The sequence below is a fragment of the Chenopodium quinoa genome, unplaced genomic scaffold, assembly GCF_001683475.1.
Source record: "Chenopodium quinoa cultivar QQ74 unplaced genomic scaffold, ASM168347v1, whole genome shotgun sequence".
NCBI classification, from domain to species: Eukaryota; Viridiplantae; Streptophyta; class Magnoliopsida; order Caryophyllales; family Amaranthaceae; genus Chenopodium; species Chenopodium quinoa.
In genome coordinates this window covers 2,272,233-2,299,177 of record NW_018744988.1, presented here as the reverse complement: position 1 = coordinate 2,299,177, position 26,945 = coordinate 2,272,233, and the positions used below count along the sequence as shown (strand labels likewise).

At 37.5% G+C, this 26,945-nt stretch overlaps 1 protein-coding gene across 1 annotated transcript; it reads left to right on the top strand.

Moving 5' to 3' along the window:
• Positions 1 to 3,750: 3,750 nt before the first annotated feature.
• On the top strand, positions 3,751 to 25,759 carry LOC110706652 (protein DETOXIFICATION 27-like). The gene is made up of 8 exons (XM_021884601.1): positions 3,751 to 4,173; positions 8,423 to 8,964; positions 21,044 to 21,130; positions 21,290 to 21,346; positions 23,843 to 24,081; positions 24,889 to 25,007; positions 25,112 to 25,201; positions 25,322 to 25,759. The coding sequence occupies exons 1-8, from the start codon at positions 3,868 to 3,870 to the stop codon at positions 25,397 to 25,399; spliced, it is 1,518 nt and encodes a 505-aa protein (XP_021740293.1). The 5' UTR covers positions 3,751 to 3,867; the 3' UTR covers positions 25,400 to 25,759.
• Positions 25,760 to 26,945: the final 1,186 nt, after the last annotated feature.

Here is a 26,945-nt window from a genome sequence, read left to right as displayed (position 1 = left end):
TGGCTAATAAGAGCATCTTGATCTGCTGCTGTCTTACAATAAAGCGGTAAAGGGAGTGCAGGAAGTGTTGCAGAAATTTTTAGTAAACTCGGTAAGTTTAATGCCTAGGACATCAATGGCGATTTACATGGTAGAATCTCTATCAAACTAGGTGTTTAGACTATTTGCCTTGTAACCAGCACTAACCAGAAGATGATCCATATAAAGATTATAAACAACCACAATCCCGATGTTTCTCAGCAACAAAACAAGAAATGAAGTAATTGCCGCGTTTTGTACAACCATGCCCCCCTTAAACTTCATGATGTAAACTATGTTCCGTCTGCTAACGCATCACTGTGTTGGTGCATCAGCCTGCGTTGCCAATAGGCAATAACAGCAGACAAAACTCATGAGTCAAAATTAATAGCGGGGAAGGCTGGCGAGGCAATTGATGCCATGGATGTGGAACGAGCCGTGGGCCGTGGCCTATGTACAAAAGAATTATAAGAGTGTATGATATGCATCAAACACTGGAAATTGATTTTGGCAATCCTAGTCTAAAAGATTTTGTCATTTTTCTTATCGGATTGGCCATATAACACAAAAAATTATTCTCTCGAGTGTCAAAACAACTTTTGGAGCGTCAAAGTTATTTCCCCAAAACTTTTGCTAAATTATGATGTTGTATGTAATTATGTTATGTTAATTTGTAGCATTTTAACAGTGTGAAAAACATACAAAACTTTTTAATAATTTTTTTTAATTGATGAAATTCAACCTAAAGTCTTGAATACCAGCTCTAAAACTTTAATTGACAAAAAAAAAAATTAAAAAATTAAAAAAAAATTGAAACTGTTCAAGCTAGAAATCTAGAATAGATGTCTATGGACCTTATGGACCCAAATGTCGCATAAAGTCGAAGTCGAACCCAATACTGCATTTTACATGGACTACATTATTATTATTATTATTATTATTATTATTATTATTATTATTATTATTATTATTATTATTATTATTATTATTATTATTATTCCAATTTATCTACTGTACTAGATTAGTAGTATCACTTTCAGCGAATCGACAGCATTTTAAAGATCATTGAAATATTTAAAAAAAAAGTATTGAACTCGATATCAAATCAAAATCTAGATAAGTAAAAGAATATTGTACTGTAATATATAGTGGTGACTGGTGGTTAAGGTTTGGTAGCTTTTTTTAATAGTATGATTTTAGAGAACTTGTCAAGTTGTCATATTGGAAAATAACAAAAAAAATTCAAGATTATACGAAGTACTACATCATTGCTAGTCAAAAAATAAATTAATAAAATTATAAAGTACAATATCATTGACATTGTTTACTGTAGGTAAGTCACTAAGTCCATATCATTCGATAAATGGATTTTAATATGAGAAAAATTAAATTACTAAAAAATTTTAGTCAATTATAAGGGTCTGTTCTAATAGACTGAATTGAACTGAACTGAATATTTTATAAGAGAAGGAAATTAGGAGTTGAATTGAAATGAAAATAAACGTATAAGAACATGCCCTAACTGTAATTAGATTGTGCCATTTACCTTATTTTTGGTTATTTGAATTTCTAAAGACAACTTATTGGGATATATTTCATTGAGCTGAACTTATATGTAGGAATTAAAAGCAAACTTATTATATGAATGCGCTTTCCTTGAATTGAACTTAGGTGCACTTCACTGTTGTATTCCATTTTTTTTTATATAATTATATTGTGATAAAATATATACATGGTGCTTAAAATATAAAGGTAGCACGTAGCAGGGTTTCTTGAAGAATTGAAAAAATAAAATATTATGTGAAAGTGATTGTGTTTAACAGCTTATTTAAAATATAGGGTAAAATATATGATGTAATAACAGAGAAAGATTAAAGAATGTGAAAGTGATAGATTATGATGAAAGATAAGTTTAACATTATTTTTTATATCTGGATAGCCACACCGTTTTAAACATATGATTGAAATGAAAATGATACTCGTAGAAAGTTTCTAAAACACGATCTTAAAAAATACAATCGATTATTTAAAGTGTGCCAATTACCAAAAACGAAGACAAATAATTCCATTTTTGGACTATGGCCCTTCTCAGGTTAGTCACTAGGCGAAAGAACAAAAAAAATTCAAAATTGTCACAAGTCACATACAAATGATCTAGAATGGATTACATTTTTGCAACTACTTGTACTAGCTTTAGTGCAAATTTCACACTTGTCACTGTTGGCAGATAATTAAGAAACATAAAGAAAAAAAAATGGTTATTAAATAACCATGCATTACCATTGAAAATTAAAGGTGTTTCCAAATATAGGGAAAAATAACTAATGGTAATAAATATTGCAGGCTAAATTTTAAATGGCTTAGGTTGTTTTAGGAAAACTATAAATTGAGCATTTCCTTCATTTGTATGTAATAATTTCAAGAGAAAATCTGAGAGAAGAAAAATAACTCAGAGAAAAGAGGGATTGTGTTTTTTGCACTTTGGTATAAATAGACATTTTGTTTATGTAATTTATTTCTCCTTCAAATTTGATTAAATAGAAAATTTGCATTATTTTCTTAACAGTCACGAGTGTTTATTTTATCTGATAAAGAAGGTTAGCGATCCACCTCAAAATCATATGACAATAAGAGGAATAGCCCTTTAGTCTTATACAGTGTACACAACTTTCTTATTTTTTTAATATGGAATACACTTCTCAATACTTTTACACACTTTTAATGTGGAATAATACTTTCATTCACTTGTGGATTTGTTCACGGCTCAACAAAAACATAAAAAATGATAAATAAGACAACTACGAAGAAACTAACTCCAACATTTGGAAACACTTGCAATAGTGACATAGTGTCACACTATTAAGATTTAGGACTATTCACTGGTGGATCTAAATTTGAATAATCACAATTGACTACAGACCAAAAATTGTATACACAAGATCCAGAGATTGAACAATCACGTTAGGATCAAATAAATCAGATTGATAAAATTGTTCTAAAATTCAAACTGGACTGATTTTGATTATTTGTATGTTTTTGAATTTATTTATAATATCTTGGAATAAAAGAAAATTATAATAAAAAAGAAAACTAATTGTTGATTCCGGTTCATAGTAATACTCCCAAAAAAAGCCTTAAATATAAATAGGCTTTTAAAAGGTTATAGACTAGCTAGATGAAATCAAAGTCCAAAATATATTTTTTCTGATTTAAAGACCAGACCGGTTAATTCTTTTTTATTTGGATTGGTGTAGTCCGATCAATTTCTCTGGCCTAGACCAATATTATTTCTACATTCATACACACAAATACACATTGAAAACTCCCTCCCACACACGATCCATATAGTTTGTAGCCTATAAATTTTATTACTACATGTTATACGTGTATTGACAAATATGATTAAAAAAACATAACACGAGTCACTAGGTAACTTATAAAATAAGTATGGACGGAGTTCACAACTATCATTTGAATCAAATCAACATAATACTGACTTGTTCAGTAAATCTTTTTATTTTTTGGCGAAATTTATTCAGTATTGTAGCTAATTAAGTTGGTCAATCCGAAGTTTGCATATGTATAAAAATCTGAGCAATTAAAATTGTACACGTTATACACAAATTTTGCGAAAAAAGATCTTTCGTCAGCACTGAGCGTTACAATAAATACTCGTGGGAACCACATAAGTGCTTGTGTTTGTTGTGTATCGTATATGATTCATTTACGTGCGACATTTTTCTTCACTCTCATATAAAAACCATCTTTTCTTTTCTAGCTAAACAATTCAATCCAAATTCCTAAACACCAAAACTCTTCCATATTCAAATAAATACGGAGAACAAAACTATGAAGAAGATTGAAGAATTAAACCAACCATTAATATTATCAAAAAACGATAATATTAATGGCGAAAATTCGATTATTGTCAAGGATAATAATGTTGATCAACAAGGGTGTTTAAAATTAGGAGAAAGGGTGTGGGAAGAGTCTAAGAAACTATGGCATGTAGCCGGTCCATCGATCGTTAGTAGGATTGCATCTTTCTCAATGAACGTGGTTACGACCGCCTTCGCCGGCCACCTAGGGGATGTTGAACTAGCGTCTCTTTCGATTGCTAACACCGTTATTGTTGGGTTCAATTTTGGCCTCTTGGTATGTACTGTACTTTGATCTCTCTTATAATTTTCTTTTTTTAGAAGATTATTTCCTTTGTTTTTGGGTTCATTTCACATTTATGATATAATCTTTTCTTGAAAATTATTGTGTACACTCATTTGAGGTACGCAATAAATGTTCTATTCTTTTCTTTCTAGTGAGGTGTAGCATTTATCGGAAATTCTTAAGGAAAAGGTGGAAGACTGTCCTCAAAAAAAAAAATGATATTCCGTACATTTATATTTGTTACTCCCTCTCCGAAAAAAGACTCATTTGACCTAATTTTAGTCCCAAAAGAATAACCCATTAATATTAAAATACCCACCAATTTGCAACAATATTTGTGCAAAATTAGCTTCTCCATATAAAATTTTATTTTTCCATATACTTTTATTACTATCTTTCTCTACTTTATTTGTAAACCCTATGTAAATTTATCTTTCCAATATACTTTTACTTCTTTTTATTTAACTTTATTAATACCCGCGAAATCAACCCGAAAGGGTCGTTCTTTCGAGGACGGATGGAGTATTAAAGATGACGAGAGTAACATGAATAAAAAACAAAATGTAAAAATAAAATCTAGTGATGCATGAAAAAGTGATGAGTTATTTTATGTTTATCTTTTATTATTATACGATAAGTTAAGAAAAATTGTTTTCTAAAAAAAAAAGTTAAAATAAGTAAAAACCAAATGCAAAAATATTACGGAGTAATGAAATATAAACTATTAGATGAAGCCCGTGCGATGCACGGTTTGTTAGTATTTTTTTAAATAAAATATTTTTCATATTTATGTGATTTTTGTTACTACTATTATATTAGCTTTAAAATATTAGATAAAATTTCTAATTTTAAAAGATAATATTTTGTATTTAATTAATTTAAACATTAAAATTTCATTCGTCAATTTTGCTAACGTGGCATTTGAATTATTTAATTGTAAAATAAATTAATAATCTTTTATTTAATTGGCTACAACTTAAATTCATAATCCTACATGGCGCGCTAAGAAAAATAAATTCTACGTGTCTCCCTAAAAACTCGGGGGGAAAACTCCCCTTTATATATATATTAGATTTACTGTATATCCGTTAGTTAAAAATAGGATCGGATAATAATATTAATTTTATATGGATATCTTTTCTGTAAACTCTGTAAATTAAATTTATTTAGTTAATAATATGGTGTAATTATTGGTAAACTTTGAGAAAAATTTACTCTGTAATAACTAATACGTAGTAAGTTATTTAACGTATGAATACATGTTAAGATTAACTAATACTTTGTACATGTTCGTTTGTCTATCTTCAGTTTAATGTATTAACACAATATACCTTTTTTAATATAAAAAAAAAAAAAAAATCTGTTTATTTAATTATTTTTTTGGAACCACCAGAAAAGTCTAAAATCAGAAGAAAACTGAAATTTGTAGCCAATGAGTCCAAAGAGCTGTTTGTAATTAGCTGGTTAATTCCCAGCTTTCTAGATATTGCCAGCACAAACTTTTTTTTTTTTTTTTTTTTTTTTTTTTTTTTCTTTTTTGAGTGGCAGTTGTCTTGTTTCTTTCTCTTACTTCTTACCGTATTTTTCAACTGGTGGTCAAATTCTAATTTGAATTACTACTTTTTTGGTGTGAAATTAATAAGGAATTTCAAGTAACTTTTTATTACGGAGTAAGGAATTTTTCTTGCTTGATACTTCCTCCGTTTTTTTTTACTTGACCCGCTTTGACTTTTACACCATTCACCACCTCTCTTTTAACCGTCTTTTGTAAATGGTATGTAAGGAAAAATATATTCATATGATATTTTTTTTAATTCGTCTCAATAAGTACTATCGTAATATACAACTTTTATAAATTTTACTAAAGTTATTGATCACTAAAGTTTTGCATCGACAAGCGTGATAAAAGAAACAAGTCAAGTAAAAAAGAATAGAGGAAGTATATACTTTATAAAAGCACTCCATATATTTTATATTTTTATGCATACCATTTACGAAGTACTCGTACAACGTAACATTATTACAATCATACAAGTATATACTTATATACAATGGTTATAGATATTTAAAAGATTAACTAAGGTACTTAAATTTGGGAAACTAAATTAGGGAAAAAGAATTGAATAAATAAGGCTAGAAAAAAATTGATATATATGAGTGAGACCAAAGAAAAGTGTTCGTACTACTAAGGGTCTGTTCTCATACGTTGAAATTCAGTTTAGTTCCGCTCAGTTCAGTTCAGCTCCTAATTTCCTTCTCTTATAAAATATTCAGTTCAGTTCAATTCAGTTGAGTTCAGTCAATGAGAACAGACTCTAAGTATTACATAGTAGTATAGTACTAATGTATCATATAATTGCTAAAAACAAAAGACAGTAAAAGAATTTCAACTATTTAAAGCACCACATACAATAAAAATTATAATGAGATTTTAAAAAACAGAAAAAGTAAATAAATAAATAAGTAAATTTATACAAAGTACTACGTAGTTTATTATTTATATTTGCCTAAAAAGTTTTTAGCTTAACTGTTTTATTCAATTTATGAAATAGATATACAAAAAGATAGATAGGATAGTCTTAAAAACTTTAGCTACATTGCCGAAACATTAATACAATGCCGTTGAAAATAGGTCTCAAAAATATCATCACATGTAAGTGTCCTACTTGAATAAAGAAGACAAAGTTAATCACCTTATAAGGTTAAGAGCTACTTCTTCTATTGTTATATAGTTTTTGGACTTGTGAAGCGGACCTCTCTTCGTTCTAATTTACAGGTACGGCTCAGACCCGTATTTAACAAATACTCACCATGTTGAACTCGAGAATTGACATCCTTGATGATGACTTTGGAAAGGTCAATATATTCAAAATTTGGGTGCTATATAAATCAAGTTATTAATGATTTAAAATTTGAAGTAATGTTCCACACCTCAATATGATTATTTTTTTATTTGAAGGGTAAAATCAATCGAGCTTTAGTCTTTTTCTTAGTAATATCTTAATTAATTAATTAATTAACTGAAACAATTAAAATATTATCAATGTCGGAATTCTCTTACAAAAAGAGTGCTTGATTGATGTCCTACTTTACGACATTAACTCCACTATTATGACTACGGTTAATTTGTTGTTGATCGATACTTGGTTAAGGCTTAATTTTGCTTTAAATTAGTGTAGTACGTAACATGATCAATGGTGGGACACATTACACAAATTTAAGCATGAAAAATGTTTGAATAATCTGAGAATTGAGTTCTACCTGATTCTTACAATTCTTTGCATTTGGACTTATATGGTCAACTTTCTAAAAACAATTATAAACAGTAAAATCATATTATGTGAAATTTTATTAGATTTTGACTTAAATATACTTTTTAAAATACTTGTACGGAGTATATTTTTTAAAAAAAAATTTCTTCTTCTCATATTTAATTGAAGATATCTGTAATCAAAGATGTGCATTGATCAAGTACTGAAAAAACCAAGAGTAAAAAATAAAAAGGAACACACGAAAGTAGGCGAGGTGAATGTAATGATGAGTCCTTTAATTTAAAGGAGAATTAACTAATGACTAAATAATGGCTATCAAATCTAAGGGTATTATTTTCTTAAAGTGAATTTGTCTAGAGTGTTCCAAATTTCCAAGTCTAAGGAATCCTAATTAGAAAGCATTTTTTTTTAATCATCGTTAAGGATATGATAAAGTAGCATAACTTTTTCATCTAATTTATTCGTTGGAACGAAATCTACCAACAAGGCAACAAAATATCAATTTTCTAATTGGAAGATTAATACTCCGTACAATATCGTGGAATGGTAAACGCTAAGCAGCTACCTCTTTTTATTGTGCTCCACTTTGTGGTCGATTTCACGAAACTCCTACACGAATAAGTTGCGTGGTAAAATCAAACACGGATAAATATGAATGGATCCCCTCTTATCACAAAGAGGGAGATGAGGAGTCCAATCCATATCACACCTAGAGGAAATGGAGGGACTAATCATCCCTCTACTCCTAAGCATAGTCATGTGCATGGCATTCTGCTTGATTCATCATAAATTACGACTTTAAAATTATGTCAATAATACACATTTTACCAGAACTGCATAATAAGATAAATATAGCCGAAAATGTGTTTTGTGATTTACTAAGTTTCAATCTTGATTTCAATCCTAACCCTCTATGCAATTTTTTTTACTAACACAAATTCATTCACTTTACATAAAATGTTACATAGCTAGGTATGGCAAGTGCATTGGAAACACTATGTGGGCAAGCATTTGGAGCCAAAAAACTACACATGCTAGGCATCTACATGCAAAGATCATGGATAGTCCTCTTCCTTTGTTGCTTCCTCCTCCTTCCTTTCTACGTCTTCGCAACCCCGTTACTCAAACTAGCAGGCCAGCCAGACGACATAGCTGAATTAACAGGCCTAGTCGCAGCATGGCTAATCCCTCTACACTTCAGCTTTGCTTTCGTGTTCCCGGTGCAACGCTTCCTACAAAGCCAACTTAAGACGGCCATCATTGCTTGGGTTTCGTTTGCAGCATTCTTTGTTCATATATTCATGAGTTGGCTCCTTGTATATGTCTTTAATATGGGAATTATTGGCCTTTGTGTAACCCTTAATGTCTCTTGGTGGATCCTTTTCTTCGGCGAAATGGCGTATGTTGCTTGGGGTGGTTGTCCTGAGACATGGAGTGGATTTTCTTGGCAAGCTTTTGTGGGTCTTTGGGAGTTCGTTAAGCTCTCTGCTGCCTCCGGTGTCATGCTTTGGTACGTTACGTACAACTTTCACTTTATACTCCGTAATTTTCTATTATCCGACTATTCCAATACAACAGCTGCATCACATGATGACGATATAATTGAATGATATTCATGTCATAATTAATACTCCGTAACAAATTGGTCCTTGTTACTAAATAATATGTCATTTTTAAGTAGTCTCCGTAATTCGTATTATAAAAACAGGGAACGGGTGAATTTCGAAAACTACTTTAGAAAACATGAATTCTCTTAAATTGTTGCTGAAATATGATTTACTTGTCATACCATCATATCATTAATAATGCAACTGATGATCTGCACCCAATATATTATATACGGAGTACAAGTGCTTTTAATTCACTTTCTAGTTTCTCCTTTAAAATGGGCTCACATGTAATATGTAATGTCCTCACAAAATAATATAAAGATTCAACGACATTTATGAATAGATCTAGTATTCTAGATGGGTGGTCACTTCATAATTTTGCTGAATCCTAAACAGTATTTGTATAGTCATAAATTCATAATAGACAATCAATCATATATAGAATAATAAATTTTGGATCAGTGATCACAGAATAAGTCTATGGAGTATTGGATCGGAGTGTTTGTTTGAGAACTTTGGGGTAAATAAGAGAATTGGCTAGTCCAAATGTCAAATACACTAGAAGAAGAGAAGATTTAAATACAATTGTGAAACAATTATTTGATCATAAAGTTGATCAAATTATGTTCTGATTGATGACTGAGCTGAACTGAACTGAGCTGAACTCAACTGAAATGAATATTTTATGAGAGAAAAAAAAATAAAGAACTGAACTGAACTAAAAATAATCTGAAGAGAACGAACCCTAATTACCAGTTATCAGGGGTTTTTTAAAAATATTCTATAATAACCATATTTCATGTCAATATTTTTATTGTTCAATCTACAAAATAAAATTATGATTAATTTCTCAATTTTGTTTACATAAAATACTAATTAATACAATCAGCTAATTAAATTGACAAACAATTAATACAACCAGTTTCCTAATCATAGAACTAGCTAGCTACCAAGTGCTCCGTATTAATTATGGAGTAATAAACAGCTATCATTGAGTAAAGGATATCTAAAGTTGTTGAATTGAACTATCTTGAAAATGAATGTATAATTATAGGGCTAGCAATAATAGGCTTCAACAATTGTATGTGTAGCCTACCTTATATTGCTCTAAAGAGTACTGAGTATAAAATTCTTACGGAGTACAAAATACGAATTAAGTATGCTTTAATTTTACCACGCATTAAATTTACATTTGTTTCGGGTGAAAACAATGGGACCTTGTCGAAGGTCCGATGAAGTGGAGAAGACTGGATTCGGTCCAAGTGATGTTGGGCCGAAGGTTTCCTGCACAGTAAACACACGTAAACTAGCCTCGGGGGTGTTGCCGAGGAAGGCCCCTCCGATGCTAAAGTCAGTACAGTGTGTAGAAAGAGAACACTATGCAAGAGAATTAATTGCTTGAGGCTTTTCTTGAATGAATGTACAAATGTAATATTGATGGTTTTTATACCTTTGCATATATGGAGAAGTTGGGCCTTAGCCCAATTGGCTTGCCCTTGAGGACTGATCTTTGACTTTAGCACAATTGGAGAGATGAACCTTGACCTTGGGCTTTTAATTGGATCATTTAATGCGTAGGCCCAATTGGACTAAATTGGACCCAAACAACTTGCCCCCCAGACCCGATTTGGAAGGATGACGGGTCGGGTTTGATTTAATCAGAAAAGGAGGGAAGTGAATGATTTAATTAATCCAAAAATTTGAATTTAAACCGTAATTAATGAGATAACAATAGTTAAGGCGGATAATTGTGGAAGTTGGACGGATAATGGGCAGTTTAATCGCAAGGTCGTGTGTTTAACGGTTACTTAGTGGGCTATTTAAGAGAAATTGAAACGCGGACTCCCCGTATTCCCATTTTTGGAGATATAATTAGAGGCGCGTCATCTTTCCTCACTTATTCACCAACACAAACCCAGAATTCTCGAGAGAACCCAAGAACCCGCATCAAAACTTCGCAAATTCCCCGAGCATTAAGCTTAGAAACTGAGACTCTCCACTACCAATTCGTAAATCGGCAACTTTCGCTTCAGATTAAGGTAAATTCCTTTGATTTTAGTTTATTTTTCTTCGAATTTGAACTCCTTCCTTTTTTTTCGACTTTTTTCTTCGAAATTATCAATGGCGAGAGGAGTTAGGGGTAGAGCCCGTGCTCCAAGAAGAGCAAGGCCAATTCCCGATCCCAGGAACAGGATTGGGACCTGGAATGGACAAAGAGCAGAGTCTGACCCTGCCGAAGGGATTAGGGCGACTCCAATTTCCTCGGCTCCTCCTCAGAGAACGGAGGGGCCGAGCGCTTCTGGGCGGGACGATGAAGTTCCCGCTGTCCTTTGGGATATCCTTCCCGGGTTTTCAGAGTGGGAGGATGCCGAAGTAGCTTCGGCCATGATAAAGAACCGCCCCTACTCATGGTGGGTGGAGAATGCCGAACAGTATCGGTTTGCCGAACAAATTGTGTTGCATTACGACATCCTTGAAGCTGATGGGTATTGGTGCCGAATGCCCGTGGCATCCGATAGAATCCATCGTCCACCCCCGGGGTATGCGGGGGTGTACACAAGACAACTTCATTATGGGCTGAGGTTCCCTTAGGACGTATTCGTCCGAGACTTGCTGATCCATTACAATATTTCCCTATGTCAGCTAACTCCTATTAGCATCCGAAGGGTGATGACATACTTATGGGTCTGCAAGTTCTTCAGGTATGTGCCGAACCTGCACTGCTTCAAAAAGCTTCATCGTCTAGTGCCAAATATTCAAAGTGGGCACGGAAGTCATGGTTCTGGGTGGTATCGGATTGAGTCTCGGCCCCAGTACCTAACCATGTGGCCGAACGACTCTTCAGACAAGGACTGGAGAGGTCAATGGATTTGGGTTAGGGCACCCACGGACCCAGGCCACCCTTGCGTCTTCAGCGCTCCCCGGTACCTTGCTGAGCCTGATCCCGACATGGGAAGCTTAGGTCCCCCCGCGGATGACGGCCCAGATCCGAACCTTAATCAACAGAATATCTTCAGCAAGCTGCCAAACCGGGGGGGCAGCGGCCGAATGCAACATATCCCGGAGACTTGGCTCCCCGATACGCATTATGTTTTCCAAGAGAACATGCTAGCAGCTGTCGGCCTCAGCCGAAAGTTTAAGGATGGTAAGCTTCTTCGGCTGGGGCCGAGGCCTTTTAATTATCTCTTTTTCTCCTCTTTCACTTCGCTTTTTTATGCTGTGCCAACCTAACTAAACTGACCTTTCCCCTTTTCTTTTTCAGAGCGGGAGGAGACCAACGTCGGCATTAACTACGCTCGTCTTGGCGTCAACCGAGAACGAGTTGTAACTGATCGGGCCCCCTCTATCACTGAACCGAGGCATAGAGAAGTTCATCTAGACTCTTCCCACTTCCAAATTGAGGCTGTTGCTCTGTATCAGAGGCAAAAGCCTTGGTGGAAGAAGAGAGATCCCTGGTTTCAGCATCTGGACGAAGAAGCTGAAGCTGCCCGTACGGCCGAAGAGGTTGCACGGGTTATTGAAGCTTGTGAAGGAGGAGAAGGGTCCTCCAGGGCTGCTGAAGAAGAAGCTGCAGCTAGGGCAACTGAAGAAGACGAGGCTTTGCTGAAGACCTCGGTGAGCTTTCAGACTTAATTTTGTCTGTTTCTGTTTATTGTTTTGTTGTTTTTTTTTTTTTTACTCACATTCTTCCTCCCCCCCTGTCTTTTACAGTCTAAAGAGAGTAATAGACACAGAGAAGGGAAAGCCCCTGTTCGTCCCGAAGACCAGATACAAGAAGAGTCCTCAGACTCAGACATGGATGAGCAGTCGCTTCAGAAAAGGCGCTGAAGAATGGCCATCATCGGCCCCCACGACTTTCAGCGGAGGCCGATGACCATCGGCGTCGAAATAAGGGAACCCGAGGAAGGCAATGGATCGCCGAGGGTTCCCCGGCCACCACCTCAATCACCTCCAAAGACCCCTCCGCCACCTCCCGAGATGGAGGTGGATAAGAAAACTCCCGAATCTAAGGGAGGGGTCCAAGAAGAAGTTCAAGAGAGTGCTGCTGAGCACAAGGATGAGGATCTCGTGATGCCCAGTGCTGAGGGTTTCACGGCAGACATTGCAAGAGAGGTCGAGGCCTTCGTCCTCACCCTTGAAGAAGAAGTAGTCATAATAATTGACTCTTCTGAGAAGAAGGAGGATGTTGAGCCATCCAAAGTTAAAGAAGCTCCATCGTCATCCTTTCCTTCCTTCCAGACTCTGCAATCTGGAGAAATGGGTTTCTTGGCCCCCCGAATTCCAATCCCAGATCACATCTGGGACCTCATATGGGGTCAGAACCGAGAAGGTGCTGCAGCCTACTTCGGCGATTTTGCTGGCATGTCCGAAGTAGATAGGGCAAGAATCTGGTCGCTGAAGGCCACTGCTGGGATGGGCGAATCCAGCAGATCAGTTCCTGACCCAGCCAGGTCTAACCAACTGCTGATGATGCAGGTGATTTTCCTTGCCTTTATCTCCTTTAAAATTCAGCTCTTTAATTATCATTATTATTATTTTTTATTTTAACTTGTGCTCCTGTTTTCAGTTCGTGCACAATTAGACTCTCACTGTAGAGCTGATAGATACCCTACAAGATAGGGTGGACGTTGCCGAGCACGACAAAAAGGTAGCCGAAGAGGAGTTAAAGCTTGCTAAGCTGAAGCAAGCAGCAGCTGAAGAGAAGCAGCAGAAGGGTGAAAAATATGAGAAAAAAGCTGCTGAAGCCCTCAAAACTTTCTGCGATGCTATGGAGAAGGAAGTTTTTCCCCCACTGATGGAAGGGGAAAAATTCCTCCAAGAGCACATGGGAGTGGACATCTCCAAATTCAAGGCTACCATTGAGAGCCGAATCCAGGAAGGAGCTGCTGCACAAGCTGAAGTGCAGCAACAACTAGAAGCTCTTGAAGCCAGCAGAATGGCTGCTGAAGTGATGCTCCAAGCCAGGGATGTCCAACTCTCAGAGGCTGCTGCTGCTGCTGAAGCTCAGAGAGCTAAGCTCCAAGAAGCTGAGGATCAGCTGATGGCCAAAAAGGAAGAAGCGGCCCAGGCTCAGACAGAGGCTTCCCAAGTTCAGCAGGAGCTGAATGAGCTGAAAGGTTCCTCCTCCAAGCTCGCCGATGAGCTGAAGAAATCCAAGAAGGACTTGGAGGAGACAAAGAAGAAGTTGGCTAATGCTGAGGCTCTACTCAAAGTCCGTGTCTATACCCAGGAAGAATATGAAATGGGTTTCAGAAACGGGTTCAGAGTGTGCCGAAGAGTCTGCCTTCATGCTGAGCCGAAGTTGGACTGGTCCAAATGTGCTGAATGGGTCCAGGATCCCGAAGACCCTCATATGAAGTATGCAACTCCAGTCGAAGCTGAAATCCTTAAGGCTGAGGAAGCCGAAGAAGAAGCTGAGAGAATGGAGTTGGAGGCTGAACAGAGGGAAAGGGAGGCTCGGCAGAGTGCAAAGCCTGCTTCTTCTGCTGCTGGGGCTGAGACCACCATGGGGCCCAACAATGCTGACCAGTCTGATCCTCGGGCTGAAGCATAGGAACTCGGGCAGTCGTCTTCAGAATCTTGCGGTTCATCATGCGCTCAACTTTAGACTTGCCGCTTTCTGAATTTTTGCCTTGTTTGTTTTTGCTTCAGCTTGCCTTGTCGTACAAAACAGTTTATTTTTTTTTGCTTCTGTACGTATTTCGGCAGCTGTTATTTTCCGCTTGTGGGCGGCTGCCGATATAGTTTCTTAACTTATTTGAACTTGTAGCTCAATTTCTGAGCATGAATTATTAATTTGATGTTCTTTTCTTCAGCTGCTTTGTTTTTGAATGCTTTACTGTTTCTTCAATTCTGCTGAACATGAACTTGCACTGGTAGTGCTTCTTGCCCCCCCCAGAAATTGAAGTATGGCTTCAGCTGAATAAACATGGGTATTCGAAACACAGGGCCAACTGAAGGCAATGCTTCGGATAATGGCTTTCTGGGATACAAGGCTCAGTTAAGGCAATATCCCAGAATTGTCCATGGACTCATGCCTTTGGAGAACAAATCTTACTGAAACTTGACTTCAGCTGAAAGACTAGAGTTCTTTAAAAAGACGAGTTTGTCAGCAATCTGAAACCCAGTTACCCGAAGGCGAAGGTTTCAGACGAGGCTGAATAAACAATTTCCAACAGTTGCTGTTATCCTTGATTTTCTGTCTTATCATTGAAAAATGGATATCCGAAACACAGGGCCAACTGAAGGCAATGTTTCGGATAATGGCTTTCTGGGATACAAGGCTCAGTTAAGGCAATATCCCATAATTGTCCATGGACTCATGTCTTTGGAGAACAAGTCTTACTAAAGTTTGACTTCAGCTGAAAGACCAGTGTTCTTTAAAAAGACGAGTTTTGTCAGCAATCTGAAACCCAGTTACCCAAAGGCAAAGGTTTCAGACGAGGCTGAATAAGAAACCCTTAAAGAGTAGATAGAACCAAGAAAACTTTGAAAGGATAAAAAGTTGCAAATATCTATATAAATGGCGGCTCCAAGGCCTTTCATTAGTTCAAAATGTACTTACAAAGATTGTTCTGCCCCGAAGGGTTTACACATGATATTTTTTCAGTACATCAGCGTTCCAGTGATTTTTCAACTCAGTTCCATCCAACTGCCGAAGTCGGTATGTCCCTGGCTGAAGCTCATCACAGATTTCATAAGGCCCTTCCCATGCAGCTGAGAGTTTCCCATGGATTCGGCCTTTCTGAACTGCAGCAGCATTCCGAAGGACAAGGTCTCCAATTTTAAGAGGCCTTGCATGGACCCTTCGGTTATAAAATTTGCTGATTCTCTGCTTATAAGCAACCATTCTGTCTCGGGCTGAGTCTCTTACTTCGTCGAGGAAATCGAGAGATTCCCTCATCAGTCGCTCATTCTCAGCCGAGAAGTGGTGCACTCGTAGGCTCTCAGAGCCAATTTCCACTGGAAGAATGGCTTCGGCACCATACACCAGTTCAAAAGGTGAATAGCCCGTTGCCTCTTTTTCAGTTGTCCGAAGGGACCAAAGGGTTCCAGGGAGCTCCTCCAGCCACTTGGACTTTTGATCTTCCACCCTCTTTTTGAGGGCATTTAGGATCTGTTTATTTGCAGCTTCGGCTTGTCCGTTACTTTGCGGGTGGCATACTGCTGAATATGCCAGTTTGATGCCGAACTGGTCTGTATACCGCTTCAGTGGTAAGTTATCAAATTGCCTCCCATGATCGAAGACAAATACTCTCGGGATGCCAAAACGAGTGATGATATTCTACCAGATAAATTTTCTGACAGTTTGCTCTGTAATGTTCGAGGCTGCTTCGGCCTCGATCCATTTACTGAAGTAGTCAACACCAACTATCAACCATTTTTTCTGGTACACATCCTCTGGAAATGGTCCTAGTATATCCAGTCCCCATTGGGCAAACGGGAGTGGATTAAGGATCGGCTGAAGATCCCTTGCTGGCTGGTGGATAACTGGAGCGTATTTTTGACATTTTTCGCATTTCCGGACCAGCTCCTTAGCATCTGCGATCATGGTGGGCCAGTAATATCCAGCCCTCAATGCCTTGTGGGCTAAGGTCCTTCCCCCAATGTGGTTCCCACAGATGCCGAGGTGAATCTCCCGTAGGATATAATCTGCATCTGTTGGTCCCACGCATTTCAGCAATGGGGCTGAGAAGGACTTTTTCAGAAGTTCCCCCCTGAAGACAATGAACCTTGAGCTGGTTCTCTTCATCTTGGAGGCCAAAGCTTTATCTTCGGGAGTTTCTCCCCGAAGTTTGAAAGCTAGGATGGGGTCCATCCACCTAGGCTCTGGGTCAGCGCAGCACACTTCAGGTGCTTCGTCGACACTTCTCTCTCGACGCACTTCTACATATACAGATCTGTTCAGCTCGGTAAGAGTTGAACTGGCAAGTTTGGAGAGTGCATCGGCTTGAGTATTCTGACCCCTTGGGATCAGCTGAACCTCAAAAGTTTTCAGCTTTGCAATGACTGATTTGGTCTTGGCAAGATAAGCTATCATGGAGGGCTCTTTGGCCTCGTAGCTGCCGCTAATCTGATATGCAACTAGCTGAGAGTCTGTTTTCAGGCAGACATGATCGGCTTCCAGGGAGATGCACAATTCTAGGCCGGCGATTGCTGCCTCATATTCGGCTTCGTTGTTCGAGGCCTTAAAAGAAAATTTTAGTGCATACTCGAAGGATTTGCCTTCGGGAGAAGTTATCACTACTCCTGCCCCCGAACCGTTTTCGGTGGAAGATCCATCTGTAAACACGGTCCAGACTTTCTTTTCATTGTCTAGCGCTTCTTGGTATGCGCATTCGGCCAAGAAATCCGCTAGAGCTTGAGCCTTAATGGCAGCCCTCGGACGGTAGCTGATGCTGAATTCGGTGAGCTCAAAAGCCCACTTGGCTAGCCTACCAGATTTTTCAACCTTGCCGAGAACTTTTTCCAACGGCTGATCAGTTAAGACCACTATCTGTTGGCAATCAAAATAGGGCCTCAGCTTCCGAGCGGCTACTACTACTGCGAAAGCGACTTTCTCGAGTAGAGGGTAGCGAGTCTCGGCATCCGTCAGTGTATGACTGACAAAGTAGATCGGTTGCTGACTTTTGCTTTCTTCCTTCAGCAGTACTGCACTGATGGTGGCTGGGCTAACGGCCACATACAGGTACAAAGTTTCTCCTTCTACTGGGCTAGCCAGCGTTGGGAGTTGAGCCAGATGCTCCCGAACTGTTTAAAGGCGTCTTTTTGCTCTTCCTCCCAAACGAGCTCTTTTGTTTTCGGGAGTTTCAGGGCTTTGAAGAAAGGTAACCCCTTATCCGAAGCTCTGGAAATGAACCTCGAGAGGGCTGCCATTCTTCCGGTGAGCCGCTGAACATCCCGCTTTGTTTTCGGCTCAGGAAGGTCGAGCGCTGCTTTAACTTTGGAGGGATTGGCATCAATCCCCCTCTTGCTGACTATGAACCCAAGGAATTTCCCTGACTTCACACCAAAGACACACTTCTTCGGATTCAGCTTCATTTGATGCTTTCTTAAGGTGGCGAAAGTTTCAGCCAGGTCCTTAACATGGTCCTCAGATTTTTTGCTTTTGACGATCGAATCGTCGACATAGAATTCCATGTTTCGGCCCTTTTGATCGGCGAAAAACTTGATCCACCAGCCTTTGATAGGTTGCCCCCGCATTTTTCAATCCGAAGGGCATCATTTTGTAATTGTACACCCCAGCGTTCGTGACGAATGTCGTCTTTGCTCGATCGTCGGGGTGCATGAAGATCTGATGATACCCCGAGAATGCGTCCATGAAACTAAGCAAGGCATGGCCACTTGTCGAATCGACTAGCTGATCGATCCTCGGCAAGGGATAGAAATCCTTCGGACAAGCCTTATTTAGGTCCGTGAAGTCAACGCACATCCTCCAGGTACCATTGGCCTTCTGAACCATCACCACATTTTCCAGCCATTCTGGATATTGGCAAGGCTCGATGAAGCCTGCCTCCAGCAATTTTTTGACCTCGGCTGCGATGTCTCGGTTCTTATTAGCGGAGTAATTCCGCTTCTTTTGCTTAATTGGTCGACACGTTGGGTCAACATTAAGCTTATGGGAGATGAGGTCTGGACTTATCTCGGGCATATCAGCTGCCGAGAAAGCAAACACATCTCTGTTGTCCCGAAGGAGCTGAATTAGTTCACAACGGGTGTTCGGATCAAGGTCCATCCCGATTGTTACACATTTCTCAACGTCTCCTTCGGCCAACTCAACTGTTTCAGTCTGTTGGTCCATGTCCATTGCTGATGGACTGGACTCTTCAGAATCTGGCCTGCTGCCTATGTCAGCAGGTGTCCCAGTCTTTTTGTTCTTCGGCTGGCTCTCTGAGTCTTGCTGTTCAGCTGAAGAGCTAGCCTTTTCCCTTTCGGGCCCTTTACCTCTGGGTACAGATCCTTGGGCCGAAGCACTTAGGTCTTTCGGCTTTTTTGTGCTTGGCTCTCTTTCTTTTTCTTTCTCCTCCTCATCCTTGTCGTCATCTGGGCGACTACTGGATGGCTTGAGGTAGTTGCACCTTCGGGCGTCCTTTTGGTTGCCCTGTATCCTTTCGGGGAAGCCAACGTCTGAGACGTAAATCATCAGCTGATGATAAGTTGAGACGACCCCTTGGATCTCATGAATTATGGGTCTCCCCAAAATCACGTTGTACACTGAAGGAGCGTCAATGACCAAAAATTCAATCATGACGTTCTGCAGTAGTCTTCTCTCGGCGGTTTGCCGTGGAAAACTTGCTCCTAAACTTGGAGGACAGATCATCCCACCCTGTTATGGAGCCTTGCTTTACTCCCTTGGAGATCCACGCTTGCGCGACCCCCTTGAGAGTGGTTGGGAAATATTTGCACCAAGTCGCTTCGGATCTGGGGCAAAGATGCATATGAGTCTCATACGAGGCCACGTGGTCCTTCGGATCCGAGGTCCCGTCATATGTGATGTGCGACGGTATTTTAACCGTGGGCACTTGCTCTTCCAGTATCCATTGCTCGAATGGCGAACTGGCGGGTAGCATAACGGTCTTGCCCTTGTTCCTGGCCGAAGGGACCGCGCTCCGCTCTCTTAGAGAGGTAGGAGTGGTTTTCGTCCCTGGCTGGGAAGTCTGGGCCTCGGCCGCAGGGAACGAGAGGCGACTGTGCACGCTCGGTTCCTTGCCGCCGAGTCGGTCGAGGACGCTTCGGCGAACAGTCTCAGGTTGTTCTCGGTGAGTAGATTCTGGCCGAGAAGCTGAGCTGCTGCTCTTATGCGTTTCTGGTCGGGAGGATGAGGATCCTTTGAAAAATTGAGGGTTCTTTTTCCTCTCTTTTTCAGTTTTCCAGGTATCCTCTTCCCACTCTTCCAGTTCCCGGAAGGAAGGAAGCTTCCCACCATCATGGTCTAGCTTCCTCCGTTGATGCCGGGTATGCAGAGGAGTTCGATCACGAGGTGGTGGCATATTTTGTGCCCTCATTGCCTCCATGAGCACTGTCAGTGCTCTTGCCACCTCCTCTGAGCTGGGCCCCGTCAAAGGGGTCCTCGGCCGAGTATGGGAATGAGGGCGCACAGTCGATGGTTGGCTTTGGGGCACTGAATGTGTCCTATGATCGGACTCACCCCTGCTAGACCGAGAGTGACTCGGCCTATGATGAGAGTTATGAATTACGGGAGAAAGGGAATCCTCCTTGTATGATCCTCCCCCCGAGCTGGCACCCTTGGGAGAGTTCCGGTCCGGCGAGGGTGATGGTGTAGGGGTTTTAGGCTTTTCGCCTGCTCCTTGACGGAGGCCTTTGCTCTTGCGGTTCTTAGCCATTGCTACTAAGATAATTGCAAGATGATCTTGGTTAGAAATTTGGCTTAAAGATTTTTGAAAGTCTTCCCCACAGACGGCGCTAAATTGTTTCGGGTGAAAACAATGGGTCCTTGTCGAAGGTCCGATGAAGTGGAGAAGACTGGATTCGGTCCAAGTGATGTCGGGCCGAAGGTTTCCTGCACAGTAAACACACGTAAACTAGCCTCGGGGGTGTTGCCGAGGAAGGCCCCTCCGATGCTAAAGTCAGTACAGTGTGTAGAAAGAGAACACTATGCAAGAGAATTAATTGCTTGAGGCTTTTCTTGAATGAATGTACAAATGTAATATTGATGGTTTTTATACCTTTGCATATATGGAGAAGTTGGGCCTTAGCCCAATTGGCTTGCCTTGAGGACTGATCTTTGACTTTAGCACAATTGGAGAGATGAACCTTGACCTTGGGCTTTTAATTGGATCATTTAATGTCTAGGCCCAATTGGACTAAATTGGACCCAAACAACATTTATTTTTTTTGTGTGTTTTAAAACGACTTATATTTTAAAACGGAATGATTAGATATTTTCCGAGTTTTGTAACCTTACACCTTTATACTAAATTTTTGTTTGTGTCTATATGTTCCCTGATGCAAACAAAGCTTGGAGAATTGGTACTACAGAATACTGGTTCTGATGGTAGGTGGCTTAGAAAATGCTGCGATTGCCGTTGATGCCTTATCAGTTTGGTAAGTAAATGTCATTGTACATTGTTAATAGTTCTTTTTTTCTGTTACAATTATATTGATAAAATCTATTTTTGTGGACCTACTATTTATAAGTACATTACATGGTTAATCGATAAATTTAATACTAGTACTGATCTTGTCAATTTATTGAACGGACAGCATGACTATTAATGGTTGGGAGATGATGATTCCTCTTGCATTCTTCGCTGCAACCGGGTAATATTTCTTTTGTCTTTTCTTCGACCAGTTCTTTTCAACAATAATACATTATATATACTCCGGATACATTGTGGAACTTTATCTAACTTAGGGTATTAGTCGTGTTATACTCTTTCCGTCCCTAAATTGCAAACTTATTTCTAGTATTTATTCCTCATATAATAGAGAAAAGTAAGAATGTAATTTAGGGACAACAAAAACACTTGCGTGGAACTGGTTCACAATAATATTATTGTGGACCCGAGGTTTATACACACGCAACTGACATTATATTGAATATAGTGACCATTATTTTTAACATAGTAACCTTATTTTTAACATAGTAACCTTTATTAAAACTACTACAACGTTTAATAATATTGTGAACTTGAAATACGACGCTATTACCCTATTTTAGCATAGTGGCCTTTATTATTCATATTGATCAGTATATAAAATATTTCATTACAAAAATAACCACTTAGGCCTATATATTACCAAAATGATTTTTATTTCAACATAGTGACCTTTTTTAAAATTATAGTGACCCTTTTTTTTGTTAATAAAACAACCATACTTTCTCTAATGTTAGTGGTCCACAATAAATTAGTGTGAATCAGGTCCATTTAAGAATTTGTATAGGGACAGAGGGAGTACTAAACTATAATAATTATTTTCATCTATCTGTTATTTAAATATATATGAATATTTTACCAAATCTTGATCTATTGAAAAGATTGCATTTCAAAAACATGAAATATATTTATTCCTATACTATAATAATTATTCCTCATATAATAGAAAAGATTGCAAACTTATTTCTACGGAGTAGTATTTATTCCTCATATAATAGAGAAAAGTAAGAATGTAATTTAGGGAGTACTAAACTATAATAATTATTTTCATCTATCTGTTATTTAAATATATATGAATATTTTACCAAATCTTGATCTATTGAAAAGATTGCATTTCACAAACATGAAATAATGTCATTACATTTCCTTAGGACCTAACTAGCTAAGTCACTAAATCTGAAATTTTTTCTCTGAAGGCGGATGCACCATGGTGCATTCGCTTGCAGGAACCACAAATTGCACTAAATGGAGATGGATTGGCCTTTAAATTTTGACATAATTTTAACTCAAAAATAAATTCATCCGTTATTTTATGAATTCTAGTGGGATACAATAGTATGCACCAATACGGTCCAACACATACGAAGTACTTCATATAACACATACAAATACTCTGCACTACAAATTTTTTTTATCCTTTAGTTTTTAGCTTGCACAAATGCAATTCCATTATTTAGTGATGATCTGATAATATCAACATAAGATGATATGCACCCTACCAACTACTATTGGAATAGATTTTGTACCATTGTATGTCCTCAAATTATATTGATCGAGTACACATTATTAAATATTAATTCAGTAATCAACAAATATGAATCATGCCCAATAAAATTTCAAAAGGATTTGGTTTCTATAATACTAGTAAAGTTGGGGCCTTGAGGGGTAACTGGTGTAGGACCGTCGGACAGCCTTATTAATTACGACTTCTTTAACCCGGCCCTTTAGTTCTTTACTAACGTGCTACATGTCCTATTGAGGAAATTTCTATCACTCACTGAGTGATTGAATATACAGTCCGTCACTAATTACTAACAAGTTAATTTCACACATTGTACACTTTCGAAACGGATGCTGATCATATTGGTTTAAATACAATTATCAGTTTTGGCGTATTTGGTAAAGAGATGATTCATGAGATTTTAGCTTATTGAAAGCAAACATTTTGTTTATAGGGGTTTGGCATTATTAAGATAAGTCAATTTTGGTGTTTTGAAAATAGATGATTTAAAGAGCTTATTTTAGTTCAATAAGCTAATGTTTGCAAAGGTTGCTCAATCAAGCTTTTTGTAAGAGTTGGTCTTACAATAAACTATTTTGGTATTTGGTAAAATAGATGATTTTAAGAATTAGCCAAGCTAGTTAATATAATTAGTTATATCAACAAGCTGATTGTTTAGTAATTAGTTGGCAACTTATTGATATAAACTAATTAGTAATGACCAAACATAAGTCTGAAACCAAAGAGTTTGACTAAGGGCCTATTCTGATTTATTGAATTGTTTATGAGAGAAGATAATTAGGAACTGAACTAAAATTAAGCTGAAGAGAACAAGCCCTTAAACTGGACTTATTTACTAATCACTTTGTTAGTGGTAGATTTTGTGTGGTATATACTATAGTCTTGGTTTGATAATTGCCCCAATTACAATTATTATGTTTCACAAGAATTTTGTTTCGTAATAACCTTGCTCTAATTGAAATAACTTAAGTGACGCAGTTAATTAGGTTTCATCCTCTCTACCTCTTATAATTTACTTTGCATTTGCTACTTGCGTAATATATTTGCATAACATTTTGCAATAATATGTAATAGACTTAAATAACGATACGAAGTTAGCTAACCAATTACTATACTCCGTACGTTATGTTTGAACAGAGTAAGAGTGGCAAATGAATTAGGAGCAGGCAATGGCAAAGCAGCAAAATTCGCGACAAAAGTGTCAGTTGCAACCTCCACAGTAATCGGACTAATCTTTTGCGTAATAATTATGGCACTCCATGATAGGTTTGCCATCATATTCTCAGACAGTGTTCCTGTTCTTGAAGAAGTTGATAAACTTTCATGGCTTTTGGCTGTTACCATTCTTTTAAACAGCGTTCAGCCTGTCCTTTCAGGTAACACCATCGGGTATTCAAAAATCGAGTTGCATTATCATACAGTGGATATTAACATAAAATCCATCTAATAGAATCTGTCGTATAACTATGTTACATTAGTGATTAGTCTATTACTATCAATTTGATGCTAATTAACAATAATGATCAAACGGTCCTAGCTAAAAGTAATAGACAGGATAACAAGAACAAAGGTTAAATTATCAATCACTTTTACTTTTATACAATTACAGCCTTTTAATAATATGCATGACCTGACGAAATTATAGCCATGGTTATAAAGATGGAACATTAGAACATGATAGGACTCATTTCCATTCTCTTTCTAAAGAAAAAAAAAAAAGTTTGCTAGATTATGACATGCTTACTTCTGTACAAAAGTGATAGTTCAAGAGATGCTTGTTAGATCGACTCTATTTTGTTACATGAGTGTGGTACAGATGTACTTATATTATTTAACACGTTTAATGACGTACAAATTAAAAGTAGATGACTTTAAGAAGTGTGTAATAGATAAAATTGATATAAACTAAATTCTATTTATTACTCCGTACAATTTATATATGGAACTAAAAGGAAAAGAAAAAAATGATGCACCTATATTATGAGAGTTGTACATGTATTGTAGATAGTTTTTGTTATTGACTACCTATATCAAATTAATAAAAACGACCCCAGAAGAAAAATCAAACATGTCGTAATAAGTTAAAGAATATCTGAAAATAAGTTATTATAAGTGCACTGTATATAATGAATTAATTAATAATGAGCTAATATGTTATTTCGAATATGTTTATGGGGATCCAGGGGTGGCAATTGGATCGGGATGGCAAGTCTATGTAGCATACATCAATATCGGGTGCTACTATGTTGTTGGACTTCCTCTTGGGGTTGTTATGGGATGGGTGTTCAACACTGGTGTTACGGTAACCATTTTCAACTAACTCAACTTTCTTAATTTATGATAATTTCCTAGCATTTTTTAGGAGTTTTTTTTCCTTATAATTTGTATGATTAATGCATATAATAGGGAATTTGGGCTGGTATGATCTTTGGTGGCACTGCTCTTCAGACAGTGATATTAGGCATAATCACAGTTTCATGCGATTGGGATAAAGAGGTACGCTTAATGTTTATCATTCGATATTGAATTGGGGTGAATGAGACTTTTATTTGAGGACGGAGAGAGTATTATATTCAGTATTTTGATTGGTCTATATTTGTATGTTGTTATGAGCAGGCACAAAAGGTAGTTGCTCATGTAGAGAGCTGGTCAAAGGAGCCTCAGTATAGAGTCAATCAAGCTGGAGTGGAATGAAATTTGATAAAATAAATTTGTGAATCCTATCAAATTTCAGACGTATGATTTGTGCTATAAAGGGCAGATGCTTAATGAAGGCGTTCATGTCAATCATCAGTATCGATGCTAATCATTGAGATCAATACATTGTTGTACTTAAACTACAAAGAATGAGGTTTTTTGCTGGTTTAATGAAAAATCAGGTTTTGTTGAAATATATGGCCAAATTTTGCATTCACAAGATCAGTGATTCAGTGCCCTATCAAAGGTTAAGAAAATTTGTTACTCCGTATTACGAGTAGATTCGGATCAATTATAGACAATATAACAATATTATCTACATTCTCATGAATCATGTACAAATAGCTAGTTGCATCATTTTGATTTTTTGCACTATTTTCATAAATTAATATTATTCAACTCATTTGCAATGCTTAAATAAAGTAAATAATTATATATGTAGCAAAAGTTATGTGCAAATTAACTAATAATCGTTCAGATCTAATTAAAAAAACCCTAGCCTCCTCTCTCTCTTCTCTCTCCTAAACTTTAGCCTCCATTGTCAAATTTGAAGGGGCTTCCATCGGATTTCACCGGTGGAAAGCCCCAAATTTTATTTTCTTTTAAGTTTTTTAATTTGTTCTAGGTTACAATAATGTCTCCCTCGAAAGAAAGGGTTTATCTCTTTCGAAAGACAAGGTTTTTTCGATTTCATTCGAAAGACAAGGTTTTTCGGACTCCTTCGAAAGACAAGGTTTTATTTGTGTTTAATTTGGTCTCTGGTTGTGCGGGACTACTATTGATTATGGCTCGGATTCGGGTTAAGGAATCAACACAAGAATTTTCTTTCTCACAAAATTGCGAAGCGGCGACGGATCCACTCAAAAAGTTGTATGAGACAACGAACCGAGAATGTGCCGAATTGTTATATTTATGTATTTGGATTCTTAGCCCTTCCCCGATTAATTCTTGTTTGATTTTGCTAAATTCGTTTTCATTATCGTTAATTGTCAATTGTAGATGCCGTATGGCTATTATTAATGAAATTTAATGTCCTTTAGGACTTCTTTCAAAAAAAAAAAAAAAAAGAGTTATGTGCAAATTATGTATCGTAATTATGTATTAGCATCTTGAATCTTGATGGCTTTACTTGTCAATTCCCATGGAAATAGGTACGGGCCAAGCAAGTAAGGCAACAAAGATTTACTTAGTAGTATATTTTATGGCCCATCCCATTCAAATTGGGCCAAAATTATTGTATGCATTCTTGTCATAATCATAGATTCATGTATCCGAAAGCTAAGTCATAGTGAAACCACTTAGGCCCCGTTCTTTAGAGCAGAGCTGCTCTGCTTTGCTTTGCTTTGCTTTGCTCTGCTCTGCTGAGCTCTGCTCTGCTCAAATCGAATCTGTTCTGCTCTGCTCTGTTCAAAAGAAATCTGCTCTGCTCTGCTCTATTTTCAAATAATAATTACTAATAATAATTAATATTCAATAATAATAATTATTTCAATATTCTACTTTTAATTTCAATCAATATTAATATTTTATTATTATTTTTATG